This window comes from Mus caroli, unplaced genomic scaffold, assembly GCF_978045245.1.
Source record: "Mus caroli unplaced genomic scaffold, Mus_caroli_1 scaffold_9, whole genome shotgun sequence".
NCBI classification, from domain to species: Eukaryota; Metazoa; Chordata; class Mammalia; order Rodentia; family Muridae; genus Mus; species Mus caroli.
The window spans coordinates 119619040-119641716 of NW_028227264.1; the positions used below are offsets into that span (position 1 = coordinate 119619040).

Genomic DNA, 22677 nt, shown 5'->3' on the forward strand with positions numbered 1-22677 from the left:
CGCTGGGCACTCGGACAAGAGGACGCCCCCAAGAGCTCAGTGGCCAGCAGCTTAGCCAAAGAAATGGGCTCCAGATTCAATGATAAACCATGCCTTCAAAAGTAATCAATAGGTAGAGAGGTAGGTAGGTCAATGAAAAGATGAAAAGATAAATATATAGATTAGATAGATAGATAGATAGATAGATAGATAGATAGATAGATAGATAGATAGATAGATTAGAGATATGATAGACAGATAGACTGACTGACAGATATGGTAGAGGATGATTGAGAGAGACCCAGTGTTGACTTCTGATATCAACATGCCCTACACACATGTATATGCATAGACACAGGCATATATATTTACACACCACATACACAAAATTAATAGATGGAGTGACATGCTTTCTTTACCCACATGTCAGTCCCTGTCTTACATGTGTTCCCATCTCATCCTCGGGGCTACCCCGTGCGATGATTACCCCCATCCTATTAGTGAGGAACTGATATCCAGAGAGGTTGAAATAAGGGAGCCATGTCACACAGCTGACCTGGTGGCTGACAGAGATGGTCTTAAACTTAGCACCAAATAACCCTTCTGTCCAGCCTTTTTCAAATCTTAGAGCCAGACCAGGGCTTCTGCTGTGCCTGTCTAGTCTATGTCTCAACCTCTTGAATCTGTCTTATGGCGAACTGAGCACCATTTTTTGTATTAGACATTTTCCATCTGTGGATTCAAGAAGGTTCCCTGCTATACATGGCCATTGTGTTGTTTGACCTAGTTCATTTCCTGGGGACCTGTAAGGCATTTTGACCAATGACTCAGCTTTCTTGAAGTTTAATACACACACACACATATGTGTATCCAGGTTCACTCTCAAAACTAATTAAAATGCTTTTTCTAATTTTATTGAAAACTAAAAAGTAATTCACCATAGATGCAGGTTACAACATTTGCCAACAGAAATCTAGAAGTGGATTTTAGAAACCTACCAAGTCTCTTATATTAATATGCAGGTATATTGATAGACTTACCCTAAGAAACCTGCAGGGATTGTATCTACCTCCCCTCCCCTGTCTGGTGTGTCTACCTCTCCTCCCCTCCCCTCCCCTGTCTGGTGTGTCTACCTCCTCTGCCACTGTCTGGTATTCCAGGACTGGCGCGATCCACATTGGAGATCGAATCCTAGCCATCAATAGCAGCAGCTTGAAGGGGAAGCCTCTGAGTGAAGCCATCCACTTGCTCCAGATGGCAGGAGAGACTGTCACCCTGAAAATTAAGAAACAGACAGATGGTGAGTGTGGCGAGAGTCCCAGTTAAGGGTTTCCAGCATGTTTCCTCCCCTAAAAGAGTGTGCGGTGTCCCTGTGCGTTTCTAGGGAAGTGGCTCTCAAGCTGTTGTATCCGAGGATCTTTTCTTGTGAATTTACACTGATGTGTGCCCTGTTTCCCTGTCTGTAAAGCCCAATCCGCATCAAGTCCCAAGAAGTTCCCCATCCCCGGCCACTCGGGTGACCTAGGAGATGGTGAGGAGGACCCCTCCCCAATACAGAAACCTGGCAAGCTCTCCGATGCGTACCCCTCCACGGTGCCCAGCGTGGACAGTGCTGTGGACTCCTGGGATGGGTCTGGAATAGATGCCAGCTATGGGAGTCAAGGTATGGAAGAGTCTGTTCCGTGTGCAGAATGTCTTTTCGTAACCCATGCTGACCCAATGTGTCTACCGTGAACAACCTGAGCCTTCCCACCTGCCACCCTAGACTTCCCTCCTCCTTGTAAGCCGTGGGCATTTATCATACACTGATAGGATGCTGATGGCCATGTGTTCAATGCAGAAAGCTTAGGGAGATATGAAACAGACTGCACAGCAAAGCAGTTTCATAGAGACTGTAGTGTTGTATTTCTTAGCAAGCATTCCACAAAGATGGGCAGGGGGTTGTCTGAAGCTGTTAACAAGAGAGTCACCAATGACTGGCATGACCCCCCATTGGTTCTTGGCTATGCCTGGCTTGAATAGGAACTTAAGTTTACCTTAGTACTCATTGTTACGCAGTTATAGTTGTATGACATGGGAAGGTGTAGCATAGATGTGTCGTCCCAGACATGGCATTTAGAGAGCAGGTTGGAGTGAGGGTTATTTAGTAACTTAGTGTCTTAGTTAGGGTTTTACCGCTGTGAACAGGCACCATGACCAAGGCAAGTCTTATAAGGACAACATTTAATTGGGGCTGGCTTACAGGTTCAGAGGTTCAGTCCATGATCATCAAGGCAGGAGCATGGCAGCATCCGGGCAGGCATGGCGCAGGAGGAGCTGTGAGTTCTACATCTTCATTGGAAGACTGCTAGTGGAAGACTGACTTCCAGGTAGCTAGGATGAGGGTCTTAAGCCCACGCCCACAGTGACACGACCACACCTATTCCAACAAGGCCATACCTACTCCAACAAGGCCATACCTACTTAGAGTGCCACTCCCTGGGCCAAGCATATACAAACCATCACACTTCGTTAACCACCCATTAGGAGCGTGCACATTTAGCTGTCTCTCATCCTGGCTTTCATATTTCTTTTTGCTCACCCTGCCTCTGTCGTGTCATACTCTGGTAAGTTCTAGCTAGGTGGGGAAAGAAAAAAATCAAAAGGACATACCAACTTCTCAAGCTATTACAGAGTCATGGTGTTGGAATTTGACGGAGGAAATATGTTGAAGGTCTCATGTGAAGCTAACGATTGATTACATTGGATGTGCTTGTTGGGTGTTGGGTGTGTGCACAGAGATGCAGGAGACCAGAGGTGTCAGGTCTCCAGGAGCTGGAGTAGCAGGCAGCTGTGAGGCACCTGATGAGAGTACTGGGAACCAAGCCTAGCTCCTCTGCTGAGCCAGCTCTCCAGTCCCCCTTCCCCCCCCCCCCCCGCACACACACACACACAGATAACTCAACCCTTCATTATCTGGCAAGTCTTCCAAGTTGTAATACCATGTGACAAGTTAGCCACACCACCCAGTGTCACATTTTCATTGCCTGAAAATTACTGGGCATAAGGGATGTCAGATAAAGGAACCTACTCAAAATTCATCCAAGTAATTTATTAATGTGTGTTTATTTATTAACAGATCATATAATATTATAACAATGTTATTTATTAATATAAATTATATAATAATATTTATTAATGCATGTGTTGATTTATTCATTTTTTACTAATGGGGAAACATTTTTACATAAATTGTTGTGAGAAAACGATTGATATTGATGAGTTCCGCCCCATAAGGTGTTAAGAACTGAGCTATTCCAGCCTTTTGCACCATAAGACTGGGACTATGATTGGCCCATGAAATATACGGTTTGACCTTCCTTAGTAAAAAAAAAATGCTTATGAAGCATTTCAAAAACTTGAATAACAGTTATAGTGCTAACTTTAACATTGACACATCAAAGTCTTTATAGGCCTGAAGAAACTAAGATAGTTAGAGATCATACAGAGACAAAGTGTGGAGCAGAAACGGAAGGAAAGGCCATCCAGTGACTGTCCCACCTGGGGATCCATCCCATATACAGTTCCCAAACCCAGACACTATTGTGGATGCCAACAAGTGCTTGCTGACAGGACCCTGATATAGCTGTCTCCTGAGAGGCTCTGCCAATGTGTGACTAATGCAGAAGTGGATGCTCACAGTCATCCATTGGACTGAGCAAAGGGTCCCCAATGAAAGAGCTAGAGAAAGGACCCAAGGAGCTGAAGGGGTTTGCAGCCCCACAGGAGGAACAACAATATGAACTAACCAGTACCCCCAGAGCTCCCAGGGACTAAACCACCAACCAAAGAATGCACATGGAGGGACTCAAGGCTCCAGCCGCATATGTAGCAGAGAATGGCTTTGTGGGATATCAATGAGAGAGAGGCCCTTGCTCCTATGGAGGCTCGATGCCACAGTGTAGGGGAATGCCAGGGCCAAGAAATGGGAGTGGATCAGTTAGTGAGCAGAGGGAAGGGGGATTGAATAGAGGGGTTTGGGGAAGGGAAATGAGGAAAGGGGTTAAAATTTGAAGTGTAAATAAAATATCTAAAAAAAAGTAGTTTGAGCCGGGCGTGGTGGCGCACACCTTTAATCCCAGCACTTGGCAGGCAGAGGCAGGCAGCTTTCTGATTTTGAGGCCAGCCTGATCTACAGAGTGAGTTCCAGGACAGCCAGGGCTACACAGAGAAACCCTGTCTCAGAAAAAAAAAGTAGTTTAAAGATACAATAATGCCTTATATGAGTAGACAGCTTAGGAATTTACTAAACATGTTCACATGACAACTCTCATGTGATTCCCATAAGGAAGCTTCAAGTTGAAGCTCACTGTTGGTCATGGGTGTTAGTCTGAGGGAAGGATCCAAAAGCGAGCTAGTCGGACATCCACTGTGGTCGCTGAGGCTGTGTCTAGCAGTGCTGTGTGTGGGCATGTTGTGTGTCCTTGAAGACCAACCTGACAGGCTCTCTCTTTCTCTCTGCCAGCCCTCCCTCTCCAGCAGCTCTGACAGCTCGGTAGTCCTGACTGTGGAGCTGAAATCTGCCCTGCCCTTGGCTTCTGTCTGTCATTCCTAGCTACACCCCCCAAGGTGAATTAGAACTGGCTGATGCCGGGGGTGTTATCGCTTCTCTTTTTAAGTCTGTCCTTCTTCAAGCAAAATAGCCTGATTCCTTTGACTGCACACACACACACACATACACACACACACACACACACACACACACCACCTAACCTATTTTTGAGCCTCTTCATTGGCTTATGGCTCTCTCTTCTCAATGCGTCCAAGTTTAACTCTTTGCTTACTCAAGGACAGCCTCAGAAAGCGGTCCTCAGCTGCTTGGTGGCTCAGAGCATGGCAACCCTGCCCTGTCCTCATGAAGACAGCAGTTCCTGCCAGGGTCACCCACTGCAGCATAGGGGTTTTAGACTGCACATCATATTCTTTGTTCGTTTTGAGCTTGCCGTTCATCCAAGTCTCTGAGTCTTGGTTTCTTTCACTTTCTTACGGCATTCGATAAAAACCAGGTGTATTTAGCGTTGGACTGTTTGCAATTGACCTTTTTGTAACCGACCTTTTACACGTAAAGCACAAAAGCAGTTATTTCCCTCTTATTAATAGCTGTCATGTTCTGACCTGTAGGGAGTCTTTCTACCTTGTGCCTCCAGCCTCTCATCAGACTCCCTTCTATCCCAGGAAGACCTCACTCACTCTGCCTCCTTTAAGCCTGTAGCTGCCCCAGTGTCGCTGAAGCCCCGTGATGCAAAAGAATCCACGACTTGAGGAACCACGTTCGATTTTTGTTCTCTGCGACCTCACTAAAGTGTCCCAGTGACTCATTCAACCCATTTTTAAGGTTCACCATAATTCAACAGGATGAGGTCTCTGTTCTGGGAGAAGGGCTCTACACTACACAAGTAATCTACTACCAACAACAATAAACATTGCTTAATGGAAAAGGAAATGGGATGGAATGGCCAGAGATGGTGAGGGCACCAGGAGGGTGTACAGGAAGTGCTATGGTGGCGGAACCTTGATGTGACTTAGTGGCACAGAAGGTGGATTTCTCCGAGTCATCTCGGGCGACTTCCTCCTCTCCCATTCTCTGATGCTCCAAGCCAGTCTCCTTTATCCAGAGCTGAATCTCTGGGCCCTTGGGTCTTAATTATTCCTTCTTCTAAGTGATGAAACCCTGAAGGCTGTACTTGGATATAGCAAAAGTCAATAGAAAAGGAGACAACAAAACTGTCACTTCCTGGACCCTCAGGGAAATTGATGCTCTCAGGGTCTCTGTAATCCTTGACTCTCAACTCAGGTAGCAACATTTCTGTCTGATTGTTTAAGGTCACTTTTACCGTGTGTGTTCTCTCTAGAAGTAGCCTTTTTAAGTTCAGGTTTAAATACATTTGCATATAATTAACTAATCTCTGGATTAATTCTTTTATTTTTTTTCTTCAGTTTCTAAACATGTTCCCAATATATGTTCTTTAATACATTTGTGTTTCTAACTCTTCTATGATTAGATTATTAGTGGTTTGGTTTAATTTTTCCTCAGAAATTATCAGTTGTGTTTATTTGTTAGTCACACTCTGGGTCTTTAACATAAAATGTGGCCTTTGGTTCAACTGTTTTATATAATCCCTTGGATTTTGTTCCTCTTCTGGCTTGACTTGGGAAACGTAGTGCCACGTTTCCTGGTGGTATTTATACAGGCAGGAAAAGTCAGTAACTGACGCCAAGGTGTACAGTCAGAGCGCACTTTTCTGAAGACTTAAAGAATACAAACTCCTAGGCTGTGTGCATGAGCTCACCCATCCTCCCGGGCCGGCATTTCCAATCTTCTTCTGCTTATGCTCGGATCTCACGTGCTCCACGTCCTCTTAGAACCTGTCCAGTTTCCACTGAGTTCTGGCATTTCCTCTTTGATCTCTAGTTTTACAGAAGATGACTTTGCTCTGTATATATATATATATTTTTTTTTTAATTTTTTGATGTTCTATTCGGTCACCTTCAGAATTTGTTCCATGGGAGGATTTTTTGTCCTACTTTGTTTCCTTCCCTCCCTCCCTCCCTCTCTCCCTCTCTTGTTTCCTCCTCCACTTCCTTCCCCCAGCTATTCTTTTGATATAAGCTTTACATACAGCTTATTACCATCCTTTACAAATTGTCACTCGTCACCACATTGAGTGAATCATGACCTGAGGGTTTGCTGGAGCTCTGGGTGAGCTGCAAGTTCCTGTTGTGTTCTAGGCTAGCTCCCCATTAGCTGCTCCACGCGGATATCGAGGGTAAGGGGTAGGTGAAGAGGATAAGGCTTCCATAGCTGATGGAGAGCAGAGGCCACAGAGCTCACCAGCAGAACAGGATGCTCATCTGTATAAGCCCTCTCTCAGTCCACCTGACTTCCCCCTGGTGATTGGCATTATTCAGGATGTTTGCTGCCACCAGCCCCATTCAGTGCATCCTTAAGTTCTATGGCAACCATGGCTACTTTACCTCTGCTTTGGCTAAGTGGGTCTCTGCAAGTCTCTGGTCACTTATCAACACACACATACACACTGCCCAATTCTTATATGACTCTCACTGAATTTGCCAATTTTCCTCACATACTTTGGCTTGAGATTATGGACCTGTTACAGCTATATTGGAGGTGAGATTGGATTTGGCAATGTGCCCTCCCCTTCAGTTTCTAAAACAGGAACAGCCTTCCTCGCTCTGCCATTTTTTAAGCAGTGTCCATTCAGACCCATAAGTCATTTATTGGCAAGAACAATTACAAATAACTGCACAAGCACGTGATTTGACTTTTCTATTCTTAAGAAAATAGTGTTTTTGAAAAACAAATCTGGCCAAGATTATCTGGCTCGCCTTCTTATACTAAAATTGGTTTTCAAAATTACAAGTAACAGCAAGACAGACAGCCCCCAAATTATAGATTCTGGGAGGATATTCCCAAAAAGTGTTTTCAAACGTTCTATGTTGGAGCCAGTGTTGTTTTGTTTTTTTCCCCACGTGAAGACTGGGCAGAAATAAAAGGCTATTGTTATGTTTCATAAAAAGAAAAAAGAAAGAAAGAAAAGAAAAGAAAAGAAAAGAGAATCAGTTTTGTTTGGTAGAGGTATGGTATGGTGCGGTGGGAGGGTATGCCTCTGCTGGCCCATGCTGAGGCATCCCTTCCCACTCTGAGGTATCAGCCACAGGATAGTATAGTATAGAATAGAGTTTTTTCAGGGCATGGAGGGGGGGAGGGGGAGAGAGGAAGAGAGGGAGAGAGGAGTGACAGCCATGAACACATGGAGAGAGGGGTAAGGGGAATGATGGGGAGAGAAGGGGCAGAGAAGGAAGAGGGTAAGAGATAAGAAAACAAGATAGGGGGCAAGCAGCCCCTTTTATAGTGAGTCAGGCACACCTGGCTGTTGCCAGGTAACTCTGGAGCAGAGCCTACAAGGAGTGCTAACCGCTATAAATGGGAAGAAAATACTAAAAGCAAATGTGACTGTGTTGGGGTGTCAAGACTTTACAAATACCTCAGAGTTACTATCCCTTAAAAAAATAATCACCATGCCAAGGCGATTTAGAAGCACCTGCATTTGTGAAACTTTATCTTCCACTCTGCAAATAAATAAAATGCAACTGTGCTCATCAGAAAGAACCAAGACGGAGTTTTAAACCCTCGTTATGACACAAAATATAAACCTTAAAGTTAAAGCCAAGATGCAGAAAACCAAGATGCAGAACAAATAAAGGAGAGGAATAAAGGTTTCCAGTTCTAAATCAAAGCAATGATTACATGCAATATATAGATTTAGATATAGATATAGATATAGATATAGATATAGATATAGATATAGATATAGATATAGATATAGATATAGATATAGATATAGACATAACAATTCTTTTTATTCACATTTTCACTTGAAATGCACTTTACGGAAGCTGTGGGGATGCCTCTGTTAGTAATGTACCTACCACACTGGCATAAGGAGCTGAGTTAGGCTCTCCACCTGCATTCAAACAAACGCAACAGTCAGGGGCACCCCAGCACTGGAGAGCACAAGACAGAGGGAAGTCCTAGGACTTGCTACCGAGTTAGTTACCAGTTAACAAGCTCCAGGTTTAGTGAGAGGCCCCGCCTCAAAAAAAAAAAAAATAGGTAGAAAGCATTTGAGAAAAACACCATATATAAATTCCCGGCACACACAGACATGCACATGAGTGTGCAAGCCCACATACACACCCAACACACATATATACAAACACATGAGCTCATACAAAGTAGCATTTTAATTTTGTGTTCTCACACAGCCGTGCAACAAAAGCAAGATTGAATTGTATTTTCGCGATTATTTTTGAGACACATGAGGCATTGCTACAGTTTCAGTTTGACCCCAGGGTAAATGATTGATCTTCAGGGTTTTATCTTCTCACCTCTAAAACTAAGCTTGCTCTTAGCGGCCTAATTTTCTCCACTTGAAATCACGGTATCGGCGTGTGCCTGTAGCAGTTGGAGATTGAGTTGGGCTACTTATAAATGAAGACCAAAATGATTGCATTTAACTAAGGTGGAGGTGTATTGTCTCACAGGGTAACCCAGAGCCTGGTAGAGGCAGGGGGCGTCTTAGTGGCATCAGGGCCCACGCATCTTACTGCTCCTCTGGGTTAGCCTCCCTGCTGTCTTCCCGTCACCACAGCCTTTGTCACACAGCCTCTGTCAAGTCTGGAACACCTCGCCCACATTCTCACTTAACTCTTTCTCTGTGTGTCTAATGTCATAGTTCTGTCAGTGCTGTTTAAAAGAACCAATATAGTTCTAGAGTCTTAATAAAAAACAACCAGCTCAAATGCTCTCTTGCTGGTTCTTTAATGTTACAAGTTAAAGTCAAAGGCCTTCAATTTCCAACACAGCATCCTTTATACCTGGGTTTCTCTATAGCACACTTTACTCCTTTATGTACCAGACTCTACATTATTCTCTAAGCAAGTTTTGGTCCTTACTATAATATCTTGAAAATGATTGTTGCTTTGCATATGTTAATCCACCTTGCGTGCATATGTGAGTATGAATGTGTGTGTGTGTGCATGTGTGTGTGTACACATGTCTGTCTGTGTGTGTATGTGTGTGCATGTGTGTAATGTGCATGTGTGTGTGTTTCTGTGTGTGTGCATTTGTATGTGTGTACTTGTGTATGTGTGTGCATATATGTGTCTGTATATATATGTCTGTCTGTGTGTATATGCATGTATATGTGTATGTCTGTGTATGTATGTATGTATGTGTGTGTGTGTGATGTGCACATGCATGTTCATGCTCCTGCAAAGGTATCTGTACATGCTAGAGGAACTAGGTCTAACCCCCAGACAGAATCAGGGAACTTTTTCCTCCTCTTAAACCAAGTCATTCTAACAGTCACATGGTTTCAATGTTAAAGATGTAGGCCTATTAAAACTGCTATATCACTCTACAGTGTTTAGGGATCTGAGCTCCTAAATATTTCTGCTACATTTTTGTTTAGCACATTTATCCTTGAGGTCATTGCTTGGTCCAGTTACCAGTGGACCAGCTGTTTTGCTTACCACACAGCCCAGCAGCAGAAGATGCAGAGATTGTCCCAGCCTAGCCAGTCAACTGACTGATGTTCCTCCTGCAGGAACACATGTAGGTAGTCAGAGAGACCAGTGTCTCCCTGGGAGCAGAGAGAATGTCGTTGATGGATTTGGGGGTAGAGAATATTCCTTATTACGACTACATCTTCTCCCTTCCTCTTTCCAGCTTGGTCAACACTGTCTCCACAGCACTTAGCTCTAATGAATGCTGACATCCAAACTTCAGATCTTTATTTGGCTGTCATTGGCCACCTTTTATGACCCAGGTTCTAGCCCCAAATGGTGAAAATAGGGGTCCAGTGCTGTTTGTTATGTTGAATTCCTTTAATACAGTAAGACACACATCTGGTATTAAGCTGTTTGTATATGGGGGTGGTATACACAGCCTGAGGAAATGGACTAAAAAAATCTATGATAATTATGATCTAAGCTGTGGACTCAGACTTATACATAGGTCCTTGATTTCTCAATTGAACCCCAAAAGTATACTGAAAAGCTACATACCCCATCACATATTTGAAGCTATGTTCTAAGTGTTTTCCTTGAAATAATTTCAAAGAATGAAATTTATACCTTGTTGTGAATAGCCTTTAAATCTATTACTGTCAAAATCTTGGTGCTGTAGTATTAGCTCATATTCAAGGGTGATGTCTGTTACATAGCCTGATTGTTCCCTAATCCCCCACTGCCTCTCCATTCAAACTTATCAGGCTTAACTCCCTGTCCTAAAAGTCAGTCTCTGTTTGCAATCCAGATAAACACAGCTTGCTCAAACCACCTCATGCTGACATCTTCCTTACTTCTGACTTTCAGAGAGAGAGAGAGAGAGAGAGAGAGAGAGAGAGAGAGAGGAAACATGGAGGTTTCCTCTTGCTCTGAGTCTGCCTTGTTCAACGATGACCCAGTCTTGGAGTGCCCTTCTCATAGGAGCTAGGCTTTCTCAGCTTAGCCCTGGATTTGGTGGCTGGGGGTTCTTGTCCTCCAGGCCAAGCACCCTCTAGGGTTTAAACTGGATGAGAAATGAGTCTTCTCATTAAAAGATGATGAAATAGTTAGGAAAGGAGAGATGAGAAGTGAGAACTGGTAGCTCCAGAGCCCTGACCTGTGACAGCCAAGGCAGTTTGGGGAAGACAGAGGTGTGTATATGGTACTGACTATGAATTGAAGGCTTAGGTACCGGAAACCACTCTTCAAAGCCTTTAGCATCATCTTTTAATTGCAAATAATTAGGACCAAAGCTGTCTGTGAAGAAAGCTCTCAGAGCAGTGACACAGGAAAGGTCCCACTGTGTGCTCTCAGAGCAGTGACACAGGAAAGGCCCCACTGTGTGCTCTCAGAGCAGTGACACAGGAAAGGTCTCACTGTGTGATCTCAGAGCAGTGACACAGGAAAGGTCCCACTGTGTACTCTCAGAGCAGTGACACAGGAAAGGTCCCACTGTGTGCTCTCAGAGCAGTGACACAGGAAAGGTCCCACTGTGTGCTCTCAGAGCAGTGACACAGAAAAGGTCCCACTGTGTACTCTCAGAGCAGTTACAAGGAAAGTCCCACTGTGTGCTCTCAGAGCAGTGACACAGGAAAGGTCAGTTACAAGGAAAGGTCCCACTGTGTGCTCTCAGAGCAGTGACACAGGAAAGGTCCCACTGTGTGCTCTCAGAGAAGTGACACAGGAAAGGTCCCACTGTGTGCTCTCAGAGAAGTGACACAGGAAAGGTCCCACTGTGTGCTCTCAGAGCAGTTACAAGGAAAGTCCCACTGTGTGCTCTCAGAGCAGTGATGCAGCAAAGGTCCCACTATGTGCTTGTTATTGTTCCTGCTGTCACTCTGTCACCCGACTCTCTGCTGGACAGTAATGTCAAATCTCAATAGACGAGTAATCCTCAGACCCAGCTCTAACGCCTTGCTTCTGTTTCAGGCTCGACTTTTCAGACTTCAGGATACAATTACAACACCTATGATTGGAGGAGTCCAAAGCAAAGAACCAGCCTGTCCCCAGTCCCCAAGCCTCGAAGCCAGACGTACCCAGATGTGGGCCTGAGTAATGAAGACTGGGATCGATCCACAGCCAGTGGGTACGATTGCATCCCCACTGCTGCCCAGTCTAGGGTGACTGCTGCCTGGTCTAGGGTCTCAGGGGGAGGAGTCACACTTCTCTACACCTGGCGGCAGCTCTTGTTAGCATTGACTTTGTGAAGTGATCCACTTTGATTGTCCACATCAGCCACATAGAAGGGTCTCCAAAATGCAGGCTGCCCAGGGATAGCTGGGTAACACCAGGCAACAGAACAGTTCCCTAGAGTAGCACTGGGGGAAAGTCATGTCTTTTCTGTCTCTGAACAGAGCCCAGGCTGACCGGAAACAATTCCATTTGACAGACTCCTAAGTGTTGGGATTACAGGTATCTGCCTCCAGTCCCAGACAAGAGAACCATACAGTGCACGAGTACTTGTGTGTGTGTGTGTGTGTCTGTGTGTGTGTGTGTCTGTGTGTGTGTGTGTGTCTGTGTGTCTGTGTCTGTGTGTCTGTGTCTGAACACATGCACATGCGTACATGCATTCCTGTCTGTCCGTCCGTCTTCCTTAACCTAGACTGTGTTTCTTACTGGCAGCTTTGTAGGGGCTTCTGACGGTGCAGATGCTGAACAAGAGGAAAACTTCTGGTCTCAAGCATTGGAGGACCTGGAGACCTGCGGCCAGTCGGGGATCCTGAGAGAGCTTGAGGTAGCCTTGGTCCCGCTGTTTATCTTGACTGTCCCCGACATTTCCTTTGTTTTGGTCCTTTTACGTTTGCTTTGATCACAGCAGTTCATTTAAAAAGCTTTAACCCCTTTCCACAGGAGAAAGCTGACAGGCGTGTGTCATTGAGAAACATGACCCTCTTGGTAGCTACCTTTTCTGTTTCTACTTTTGCTTGTGAAGCCGCCTTCCCTGCCCTTGCCTTCCGGACAGCAGTTTGATTTTATCCAATGCAGTTCTTACTGACTTGTGGCTTCTGCCATTGCTCCCTTGCTAACCCTGACTGTACCTGTTTCCCACCAAATCGCTAAGGAGCTAGCCCAGTCCCCCAACAGTGGTGCACTTCATTCTCTTAGCTGCTTTAGAAAGGTTTCTTTGGCATGTTTTCATTTGTACCTGGTATAGAAATTAATTTAATTGTTATGAGGAACATAAGAGGAAATGCGATTGTATTTTGTTTTGCCCTCAAGTTGACAATTGTTTTAAAAGGCCAGTCTACTCGATAAGCAGGCAAGCCATTATTCCCTGCTTTGCTGTTCATTGGAAATCTTAATTCCATATCAGCATCACCTGAATCTGAGGAAGGACAGAGGAACCCTGGGCAGTTCCTTAAACCCAGCCATAAACCTGCTGGCGGTATTCAGACTTCGTCTGGGAAGGCCTGGAATGTTTCCTTTTATGTTCTTCCTGAGTTTCCAAGCTGTAAACTGTAAAGTGGTGAAAGTCTCACTTTTGTTTGGATGTCATCTGAGGTCCCCGAGTCACTCTAAGGAATGCGAATGGCCCAGCCGGGTGGAACCTTGCAATTCTAAAAAACGGTTACTCATCTTTTTGTTACTTTGCTTCTCAGTTGCATGTGTGGATATCTTATGTGACTCTAATGTTTGTGACTCTGCAAAGAAAATTCTAAAGGAAAACAGTAGTTTGGATTTATAGACACCGTAGTATTACCTGGCATGAATTTTGGCTTCAGAGCATAGTTAAAGGGCCTGGGTATGGATAGACTTATAAAATTTTAATTAAGATATGAGACATTGATTTTCAAAAAGAGCACAATTCTTAAAGTCCAGCTGGTTTATTTAAACTTGTACCACCCCCTGTATGTAGAACGTCAAGGATCAGGCAGAATAAGGCACACGATTCATGATTCATGAGCAGTGCCTTCACTATCTTCCTTTGCCACCCAGGCCTTTGCCATGGGGATGAATTTCTCTCATGGCACTCACTCTACCTATAGCTTCATTTACACTGGGTGCATTGAAGGAGCTGTAAAGGTAATAGCATGATCCTGGGCCGTTGCCTGGAAACTGAGTTATCTCATAAAAACAACAGCCAGAAGTGTGTTACATCAGCCTACAGGTGCCTCCATCCGGCTTTATGTGGCATGTCCCTGAAAATGTCAAATGCCGAAAAGAAAGGGGCTGGACCAAAGAGCAGTTAAATTCTCAGCTAGGAGGAATGCTCAACGGGTTCACAGATTAGAGTTCTACTAGTTACACGACTATCACAAAAACTTCTCTCATCTAAATGAATTCTGTTCTCTTGATTGGAAAAGCTATTACGTTTTGGTTGAAGCTAGAATTCTACAGATGAAATTTACCTTCAACATGAAACATTAAAACAAATGTTTATAAATATGGATTAGCCAAAATGATCATGATTGAAAGGAGAATTTACTAATCCTTGTCATTATTGCAAGCAATAATTTAGATCCAACTTTACCACTGGAAAGAAATGTGTAGCCTTCCCTGAGGCTAAAAACTCAAACTAAGACCTCAAGCAGTTTTGAGCCTCTCTTAACAGCAGTTACTTACATAAAACTTAGGAATTATTGGGCTGCAGAGATGGCTCAGTGGTTAAGAGCGCCGACTGCTCTTCCAGAGGTCCTGAGTTCAATACCCAGCAACCACATGGTAGCTCACAACCATCTGTAATGGGATTTGATGCCCTATTCTGGTGTGTCTGAAGACAGCTGCAGTATTCACATACATGAAATAAATAAATAAATCTAAAACAAACAACAACAACAGAAAAAAAAACCTTAGGAATTGCTGAACAGTGTGGTGTTGAGTGCCTTTAATCCCAGCACTTGGGGTCGCATCTCTGTGTTTGAGGCAAGTCTGGTCTACAGAGTGAATTCCAGGGTCACCAGAGCTACATAGAGAAACCCTGTCTCCAAAAAAAGAAAAATCTTTTAAATGCTTTTTAAAAAACATAGGAATTATAGTGATCTAATACTTAACATAATGATTAATAGAGAACCTGAAGTGTCTGGAGAGATGGCTCAGTGGTTAAGAGCACTGGCTGTTCTTCCAAAAGACCCAGGTTCAAATCCCAGCACCCAAGATGGCATTTTACAACTGTCTGTAATTCCAGTTCCCAGGAGTCTGACACCCTTACACAGACATACATGGAGGCAGAACACCAATGCAAATAAAGTTTTAAAAAAATAGAGAACCTGATGTTTAGTAAATGCAATAAAAATCAAGTACTGAGTTAATATTTCTTAATTAACTTTTTTAACAGATGGAAGTTAAACCAAATATCTGGATTATATTTGTACTTAAAGTTTTATAATCCTTTTTTAGATGCTATTCACTCAATTGAATTTCAGCTTAAGTGAGCAATCCAGCCATAATTGGAAAACTTGACTGAGGAGCCGTTCTTTTGTCTCCTCCCCTCCACTGGACCCTGGCAAACCCGTTTTCAGTGTCTCCTCTGGCAGGCAGCTCAGCCAGAATCGCAGCTCTCAGGTCCAGGGATTCTTTTACTTCCCACATGCTTCCTGTGGCTCTCACAAAAAAAAAAAAAAAAAAACAACAACAACAAACAAACAAACAAACAAAAACTAGAAGGAAAAAATAGATTTAAATAAAGCAGATAAGTATTCTAAGGAGGTAAGAATGGTAAGAATGGAGGTAAGGTGGATGGTCACCATTGCAGGAAAAAAATATATCCCTGGGTGCTGTCAGTTACCACAGATTAAACATAGAAGTGATATATGCAAGCACCATTGGATGAAAGCTGTCCATGACACCAACAGAGCTGGCCACCAGGGAGGTGTCAATCAACCTCAAAAAGCTATCTGTCAGAAATACGCCATACTATAGATGCCTACGGTTGCTTAAGTATTAAAGACTTTCTTATTTAAAAGGAGAAGTTTGGGGTGACAGGAGATGCCACAAAGCCAAGGAATAAGACTGCAACCAGACTTCTGGAGTGCCCATACCAGGCTCTTGCCAAGTGTCAGAACCTACCCATGGGCCTCTTCGCCCCCTGCCCATTGTGAAGGAGTGAGACCTGTAATGCCTGCCTACGACGTTACGGAGTAAGCCAGACTCTATGTGCAGCCATCAGCAGTCAGCAGCCAGCAGTGAGCAAGGACTTATCTGCCGCTAGAAAATGCCATCCTCAGAAGCATCTGTGATATAAGTGGTCCAGTCAGAATGAGTTTGTTGGTTCTGTTACTTTTTCAGACAGTTGTTAGAGCCATGAATATTTATGTCAACACTTGGCAATGGTGCAACTATTTTCTTAGTGGTGCACATAGAAACCGAACATCAACAGAGAGTCGTAAACTCTTACAGAGGCAACAGATAAAAATGCAGCTCTCTTTGTAGTGTTCCCCCTAATCAATAGTTGTGGGCAGTGCCCTTGGTTCAATTATGAGATGCATGATCTTGGGCAAGTAAAATTCTTTGTGCTCCAGTCTCTTTCTATAAAGTGCGACAGATGAAGTGCCTACCTTAAAGACTTCTGGGCTTAATTTAGTGAAAAATCTATTCAAAGAGCTCTAACCAATCAAGCTTTGCTGCTTATAGCTTTTGCAACTATATTTTTCAGGTGTGTTTACCAATGTAACATTTATGTATAGAAGCATCATGTAAGGAACATAGAGCTGGCTACCATCTTGTTTTTAGAATCTGGCATCCTCTAACATAAAAAATGTCTATTCCCATCATGATACTGCTTTCAAACCCTTTGCCACTCCAGTTCTGAGATTCAGTCATCTGGGATGTTATCTCCCATTGCTTACTATGCACAGGATATATCTGAAATGGAATAAACTTCCCTTTGACTGGTAAAATCCAACTCAAGTCTCATAGTTTTTGAGAAAATGGGTGAATCCGATATCAAAGAGTAATTTTTAAAAACCTTCCTTGAGAGTATTACACAAAGACCGTTTCTAAGAAACACTATGCTATGTGTGAGATATAGAAGCCAAATGCTGATGAATATTAAAAGGTGTGTCTACACACATCTTGGGCAGGTCACCGGGCCAGAAGATGCTCTTGACAGTGCCAGGCAGGAAGTGTTAGGAGACCCCTTTGCCTCTGCATCAGCAAGCTCACTCCACCCTAGGGTTTGCTTCTGTTGGAGCCAGAGGAAGCATTACAGACAGCAGCAGCCTGGCCTCTGCTGGGAAGCTCTCAGGCCATGTCTATGAGAAGCCCTGAGAGTGGCTTCATGAGTCCCCAGCTCTCATGGAAAGTTATTGCTTCAGATACAGTTTGCAGTAAACTAATGTTGGAGCTTTTCAATTTGCCTTGGCATTGCTAGGGGTGGTATTTGATTAAATAAACGCAGGGGCTTAAATACTTCCATTGGATTCGAGATGCGCATTATAAATGTAATTGCAGAGCGTGTTCCAGACTTCCACAGTTCAGCCAGTGCGTCCATTCTCCAGCCTTTAGCTATGCCCTGAAGATACCGTATTTTGACCGGGCAGGAGAGTTGTGCTTAATGTTGAGCAAACAAACCCTTCCCTTACCCGTGGTTTAATCGTTTCTGAAAATTGTCGATGCCGCAGGCAACAATCATGTCGGGGAGTACTATGAGTTTGAATCACGAGGCTCCAATGGCTCGCAGTCAGCTGGGGCGACAGGCCAGCTTCCAGGAGCGGAGCAGTTCACGGCCACACTATAGCCAAACAACACGCAGCAACACCCTGCCCTCAGACGTGGGCAGAAAGTCTGTAACCCTGCGGAAAATGAAGCAAGAAATAAAGGAGATCATGTCCCCAACTCCGGTGGAGCTTCACAAGGTCAGTAGACCTCTTCCTCCTTCCCAGGTGTCTAACGTAGCAGCCACTCTGCATGACAGTGATGCATTGCTGCAAGCTCAGCTGTGACTTCTCCTGTGGGCTCAGCAGAAGAGAAAACCCACAGTTGAAAGGCAAAGCTTCAGAGACTTAATGTCTTAAAACATGTCCCCTCGAAGGATTAGCCTGGAAATCGGGGAAGATTGATTTTCAGGCGATGTGTTTATCAAAAAGTGGTCAAAATCTTACTAAAAAGAGAGAGAGAGAGAGTGAGAGAGAGTCCAATGTTATGTGGAGCCTTGATGGATGAGTCTATTCTCATTGACAGGGGGAAGGATTTTCCAGACATCTTTTGTCCATCGCTTCACTGACAAGAGGCTTAAAGCCCATTGGAAAAACAGATTTACTATTCAATTATATCCCTACACTAGGCAGGAAACTCTCCTCAAAACGTTAGATTTCCGGGGCCAGGGCAGAATGAACTCTGGTTATGCTCCATATTAGACTACAGTATTGTCCACAGAGCAAACTTGCTCTCACACTTCACCACACTTCCGAGCCACCCATGGCGTTTAAGTGAGACCTATATAGGTATGACAACTATGGCAGGTCCCAGGCCAACATGAGCAGTGATAGGGAGGTTTAGTCAGCTAGAATGGTACTTTATGCTTTTTTTTTAAACATATGATGATTGTAAAAAAGTAACAGCCCCAACCTCACTTTTCATAGGAACCAAGACCCTCCCTGTCATTAATAATCTACTCACAGAATTCATTTCACTCAAAGGAGCACATACGTGTCAGGTTGAAAGGAATTAACATGTCACTCCTCCTTTTTCCTATAAAGATTTCAGTTTCCCTAACTACCCTGTGAAACATACTTGTTTGTTTTGTAACTGACAGGGTATGATGGAGTGGAGAAAGATACTATCGTGAGTTATGCTATCATCCTGGTCCTTTATTTTACCACACATTCATCCATCCATTGACATGTAGACTGTGTGTACTGTGTATACATTCCCTCAAAGGATGTATTGTTCATTCTTGGGGAAATGAGAGACCAGTGGTAAGACATTTAAGAAACCATGGGAGACACTGGGATCAGTACAATAATGGCAGCCAACCTAGGCAGCCCTGGAGTGTAGAAGGTGGCACTTCTGTAAAGGAAATAGAAAAGACTTCCTAGACATAGGCATTGACTGTACAAGGAGGTAGAGGGTGGAGAGGCACCCTAAGCACAGAAAGAAGCATGAGCAAAGAAAACACCATGGTGTATTTTGGGAGTAAAATTATTCTCCTATGACCAGGGTTCTTTGCATTAAGAGAGCTCAGAAACACAAAGATGCTACAGGCATTGAGCCCCCATTACAGTTTAGCTTGTTTGTTGTTTGTTTGATACATCTCTTGATAACTCACATATCCTACATCACATGTTGACTTATACCATCATGCCATAGGAAATCCCGTAGCCACTAAATTGTAAAAGCTACATGGTCAATGTTAATTCTGCCATGCCAAAAAGTAACCCATCCTCCTAATTTCCTTGGGTGGGGGTGAACGCTGACTTCCCCCTTCTCTCAGTTGCTACCCAGGTTGAGAAAAGCATACCTCTTTACCTCCCCTCCTTTAACCTCAAAGAGAAATGATACCGTCGTGCACTGGGTACCTACTGAATTCTGTCTGATGCATATTTTAGTCCTCACAATAGATATTTTTAGTAGTCACTTATCATTCATAAGATAAGGAAAGTTGAAGTATGAAAATGTCTTCTTGTTGTCTTTCTTCTTTCGGGAATGAAGCTATTTCCTCAAAGACAGTTACTTATGACCCAGGAACATAAATGCCCTGTCTCCCTATGCTTCCTGCACAGAAAGTATTCAGCAAAAATAATGACAGTAAGCTAGATGTGGATATTGTTATAACAGAAAAAATTTTTAGTGGGGCTCTGCTGAAATACAGACCTTATTAAAAAAAGGAAAATTCTATCTACTTAAATCTAACAGATGGCAGCGGGTAGACCAGTTGGCACATTTGTGCATCAGTGTGTAAATTGGTGGCTCATGAGATCATTGGCACAAATGGGTCACCGTGGCCTGATTAATATCACTGTTTTTTTCCCAATCATTTCAGTCATTTCATCTAAATATGGTTCTAAGTACATTTCTTCTGTAGCTTTACTGTCTTCCAAACCAATCCCCAATAAAATGAGGTTCTCGGAAACTAAGTGGCACTCTAAGAATAAAGCTTCCTCAAGCATTTAGTTAAGATGGAGCCTGTGGGCACATGCTTTGCAGTTCTCTGGGAAGCGTCTGAGAACGACATCTCAGGTGCCTTCTGCTGAATTTGTTAACCCTGATAGGCCGTCAATGTGATCGCTGCTCAGCACACTTCAGGAGTTGAGAAGGAAATGGTCATTAACAAAGGGACTGGCCTCACTCATGAGCGCACCCGTGTCTCATGTGTTTGCGTCTTTGGGTATCTGACATGGTGGGAAAGCGTGCTGATATGTAACTTAGTTCATTTTCATTGCTGTGATTGAATGTCTGATGGACACAGGTTGTTCGGAAGAAAGATTCCGTTTTGTTCATGGATTCGGAGGGTTTACCCGGGTCAGCCAGGGTGGCATGTCTGGGAAGCTCCTTTTTATCTTGGACCAGAAAGCAGAGAAACATTCAGGAAGCAACTGGTGATAATATGCTCCTTAAAACCCACTCCCACCAGCCAGCTTTCGCCAGCTAGGCACTACCTCCTAAAGTTTCCACAGCCTCCTAACATTCTACCAACATTTGGGTCCAGTCATTTGCGGTCTGTAGTTTGGGCACCAGCTGTGGTTCCACGTTCTCTGCTTAGGGTGCTTGGACGCTGCTGCTGCACACTAGGCTGGAAGGATGAGTCGGAGCCTGGAATGGGTGGAGTTCTGTAGGATCCTGGTCTGGCTGGGAGTGAGTGCTGGGGACAAGAGGGTTTGGGGAGTGCCAGGGTGAACCAAAGGTTATGTAGTTTGGAGGGAAGGGGTGAGACTATCTAGGGTGGACGAAGGTCACTGGCTGAAGGCTAACATACTGAGATGCCTTACTAACATGGGGAGGCACTCCAGGAATCTCAGGCGCAAGACCACATTCCTCAGGTTAGGTCTCTGATCCCCCAGAGAACAGGAAACCCTCCTGACTGAAGCGAGTCCACCATTTTGCACTAAGAGCTGATTTGTGGCGAAGGGCTGTCAAGCTCAGCAAGCAGCACAGTTTCCCACCAATCATCCAGCTAGTCGCGTCATGGGGAACATTTCCTATTCCAATCATAACACTGATAGAACAGAGTTATCTTCCCTCCGGCTGCACCTGCTTGTCATTAAACCTTTGTCATAAATTAGTGGTGGCATGAAATGGGGCTACTGAAGCAGAAAACCCCCCTCCTTTCTTAGGTGGAAGAGATCCAAGCAGAATCTGAACAAAGGTGGATTTTTCAGTCCCCGAAAGGTTACAGTAATTTCTACTATGCAGTAGATCAGAGATGAGAGTGGCCATTGTAGGTGGCATGAATGTCTGTAAGCATGCTCCCTGTTGCTTGTCGGTTTCAGTCTTTCTGGTGGTGGTTTGCCACGGGGCTAAAGTTTGGACCCATTCGTGATCAAGAGAGGATGAATGGATAAAAATTAATGAGAACTCCTTGTCATTGTAAGATACACAAGGAAAGTCAAAAGCTCAAGCCCTCCTGGGGGCAAGCCACTAACATCACCTCATACAAAAGAAAAGTGTTAGCTTGTCTGTTAGCTTCTTGACTGCAGTGGTCAATCCTGACTGATGGAACTGAGAGATGCCTAGGATCTTAGTAAACACACCTCGGGGCATTTCAGAGACATTTCCATCAATTACCTAGGGACAGCTCTGGCTTCAAGGATGTTGTAATTCATTCATAGGTTCGAAATTTATTGGGAGGTGGTAGGACCATGGGAGGGAAGCCTAGTTAAATGAAAGAGATGTGTCTTTGAAGGGCACATCTTATCCTGACGTTTCTTTTTCTTTTGAGACAGATTCTTGCAATAGTCCAGAATGGCCTCAGACTCATTATGTAGCCTTAAACATCTGACCTTCCTGCTTCTACCCTAGGAGTGTTTGGATTACAAGTGTGTGTCAGCAATCCCGGTTCTACGCTGTGCTATGGACCAAACTGTGGGGTTCATGCATGCTAGGCAAGCATCTTACCAAACTGAGCTCATCTTCAGCCTTATGTGCACTTTGTATGCTCTGTCTCTGGTCTCTGGCAACCACAATGTTCAGCCTCACTGCAGACTCAGAATCAACGTGGCCCCCAAAGACTCCATAGGTACAAACTGACACAGTAAATGGAAATGCATCCTGCCTTAAGTTGACATGAAATCATGTCTCAATTTGCTCTCGTTCCATTGTTTACCCCCTACTTTCTACCTATATTCTCCTCTGGCCCCCCAACCCCCAATTTCTTCAGTCCTTTGAGAAAGTCTGAGCTCTAAATGGTCCATTATTCATCCACTATGCCTTCCTTGCTGTTAGGGTCATTGATGAAGGCAGACTAAACTAGACACTGTCCACATTCATTGATGAAGGCAGACTCATTAGCTGCCATTCTGACCCTTAGGGGAAAAACGACACGCAGGCTTATATGCACAGGTGGGGGGAAACCAGGGCTGGAGTGATTCGGTTCTCAGGGTGATGGTGTGGCAGACAGTGGTGCTGGATCTCCTGTGGACTTCTGTTTCTCCAACTTTCTCAACGCCAAAGCGTACTAAGCTCCTAAACACGGTGCACACTGCCTTCCTATCT

The 22677-nt window shown here is 44.1% G+C and overlaps 1 protein-coding gene across 12 annotated transcripts in view; it reads left to right on the forward strand.

Moving 5' to 3' along the window:
• Positions 1–22677, forward strand: part of Grip1 (glutamate receptor interacting protein 1) — a 639981-nt gene that overhangs the window by 590630 nt on the left and 26674 nt on the right. For 10 of the 12 annotated variants that reach the window (XR_015048471.1, XR_015048472.1, XM_085843198.1 and 7 more), the window contains 5 exons: positions 1140–1279; positions 1448–1642; positions 12019–12175; positions 12712–12823; positions 17649–17882. Coding sequence is in view for 10 of the 12 variants with exons in the window: in XM_085843198.1 (XP_085699324.1) it covers positions 1140–1279; positions 1448–1642; positions 12019–12175; positions 12712–12823; positions 17649–17882 (838 nt within the window). In the remaining 2 variants the exon portion in view is untranslated. The remainder of the gene's footprint in view (positions 1–1139; positions 1280–1447; positions 1643–12018; positions 12176–12711; positions 12824–17648; positions 17883–22677) is intronic. The other 2 variants (XM_085843200.1, XM_021175317.2) reach the window with 1 other exon arrangement.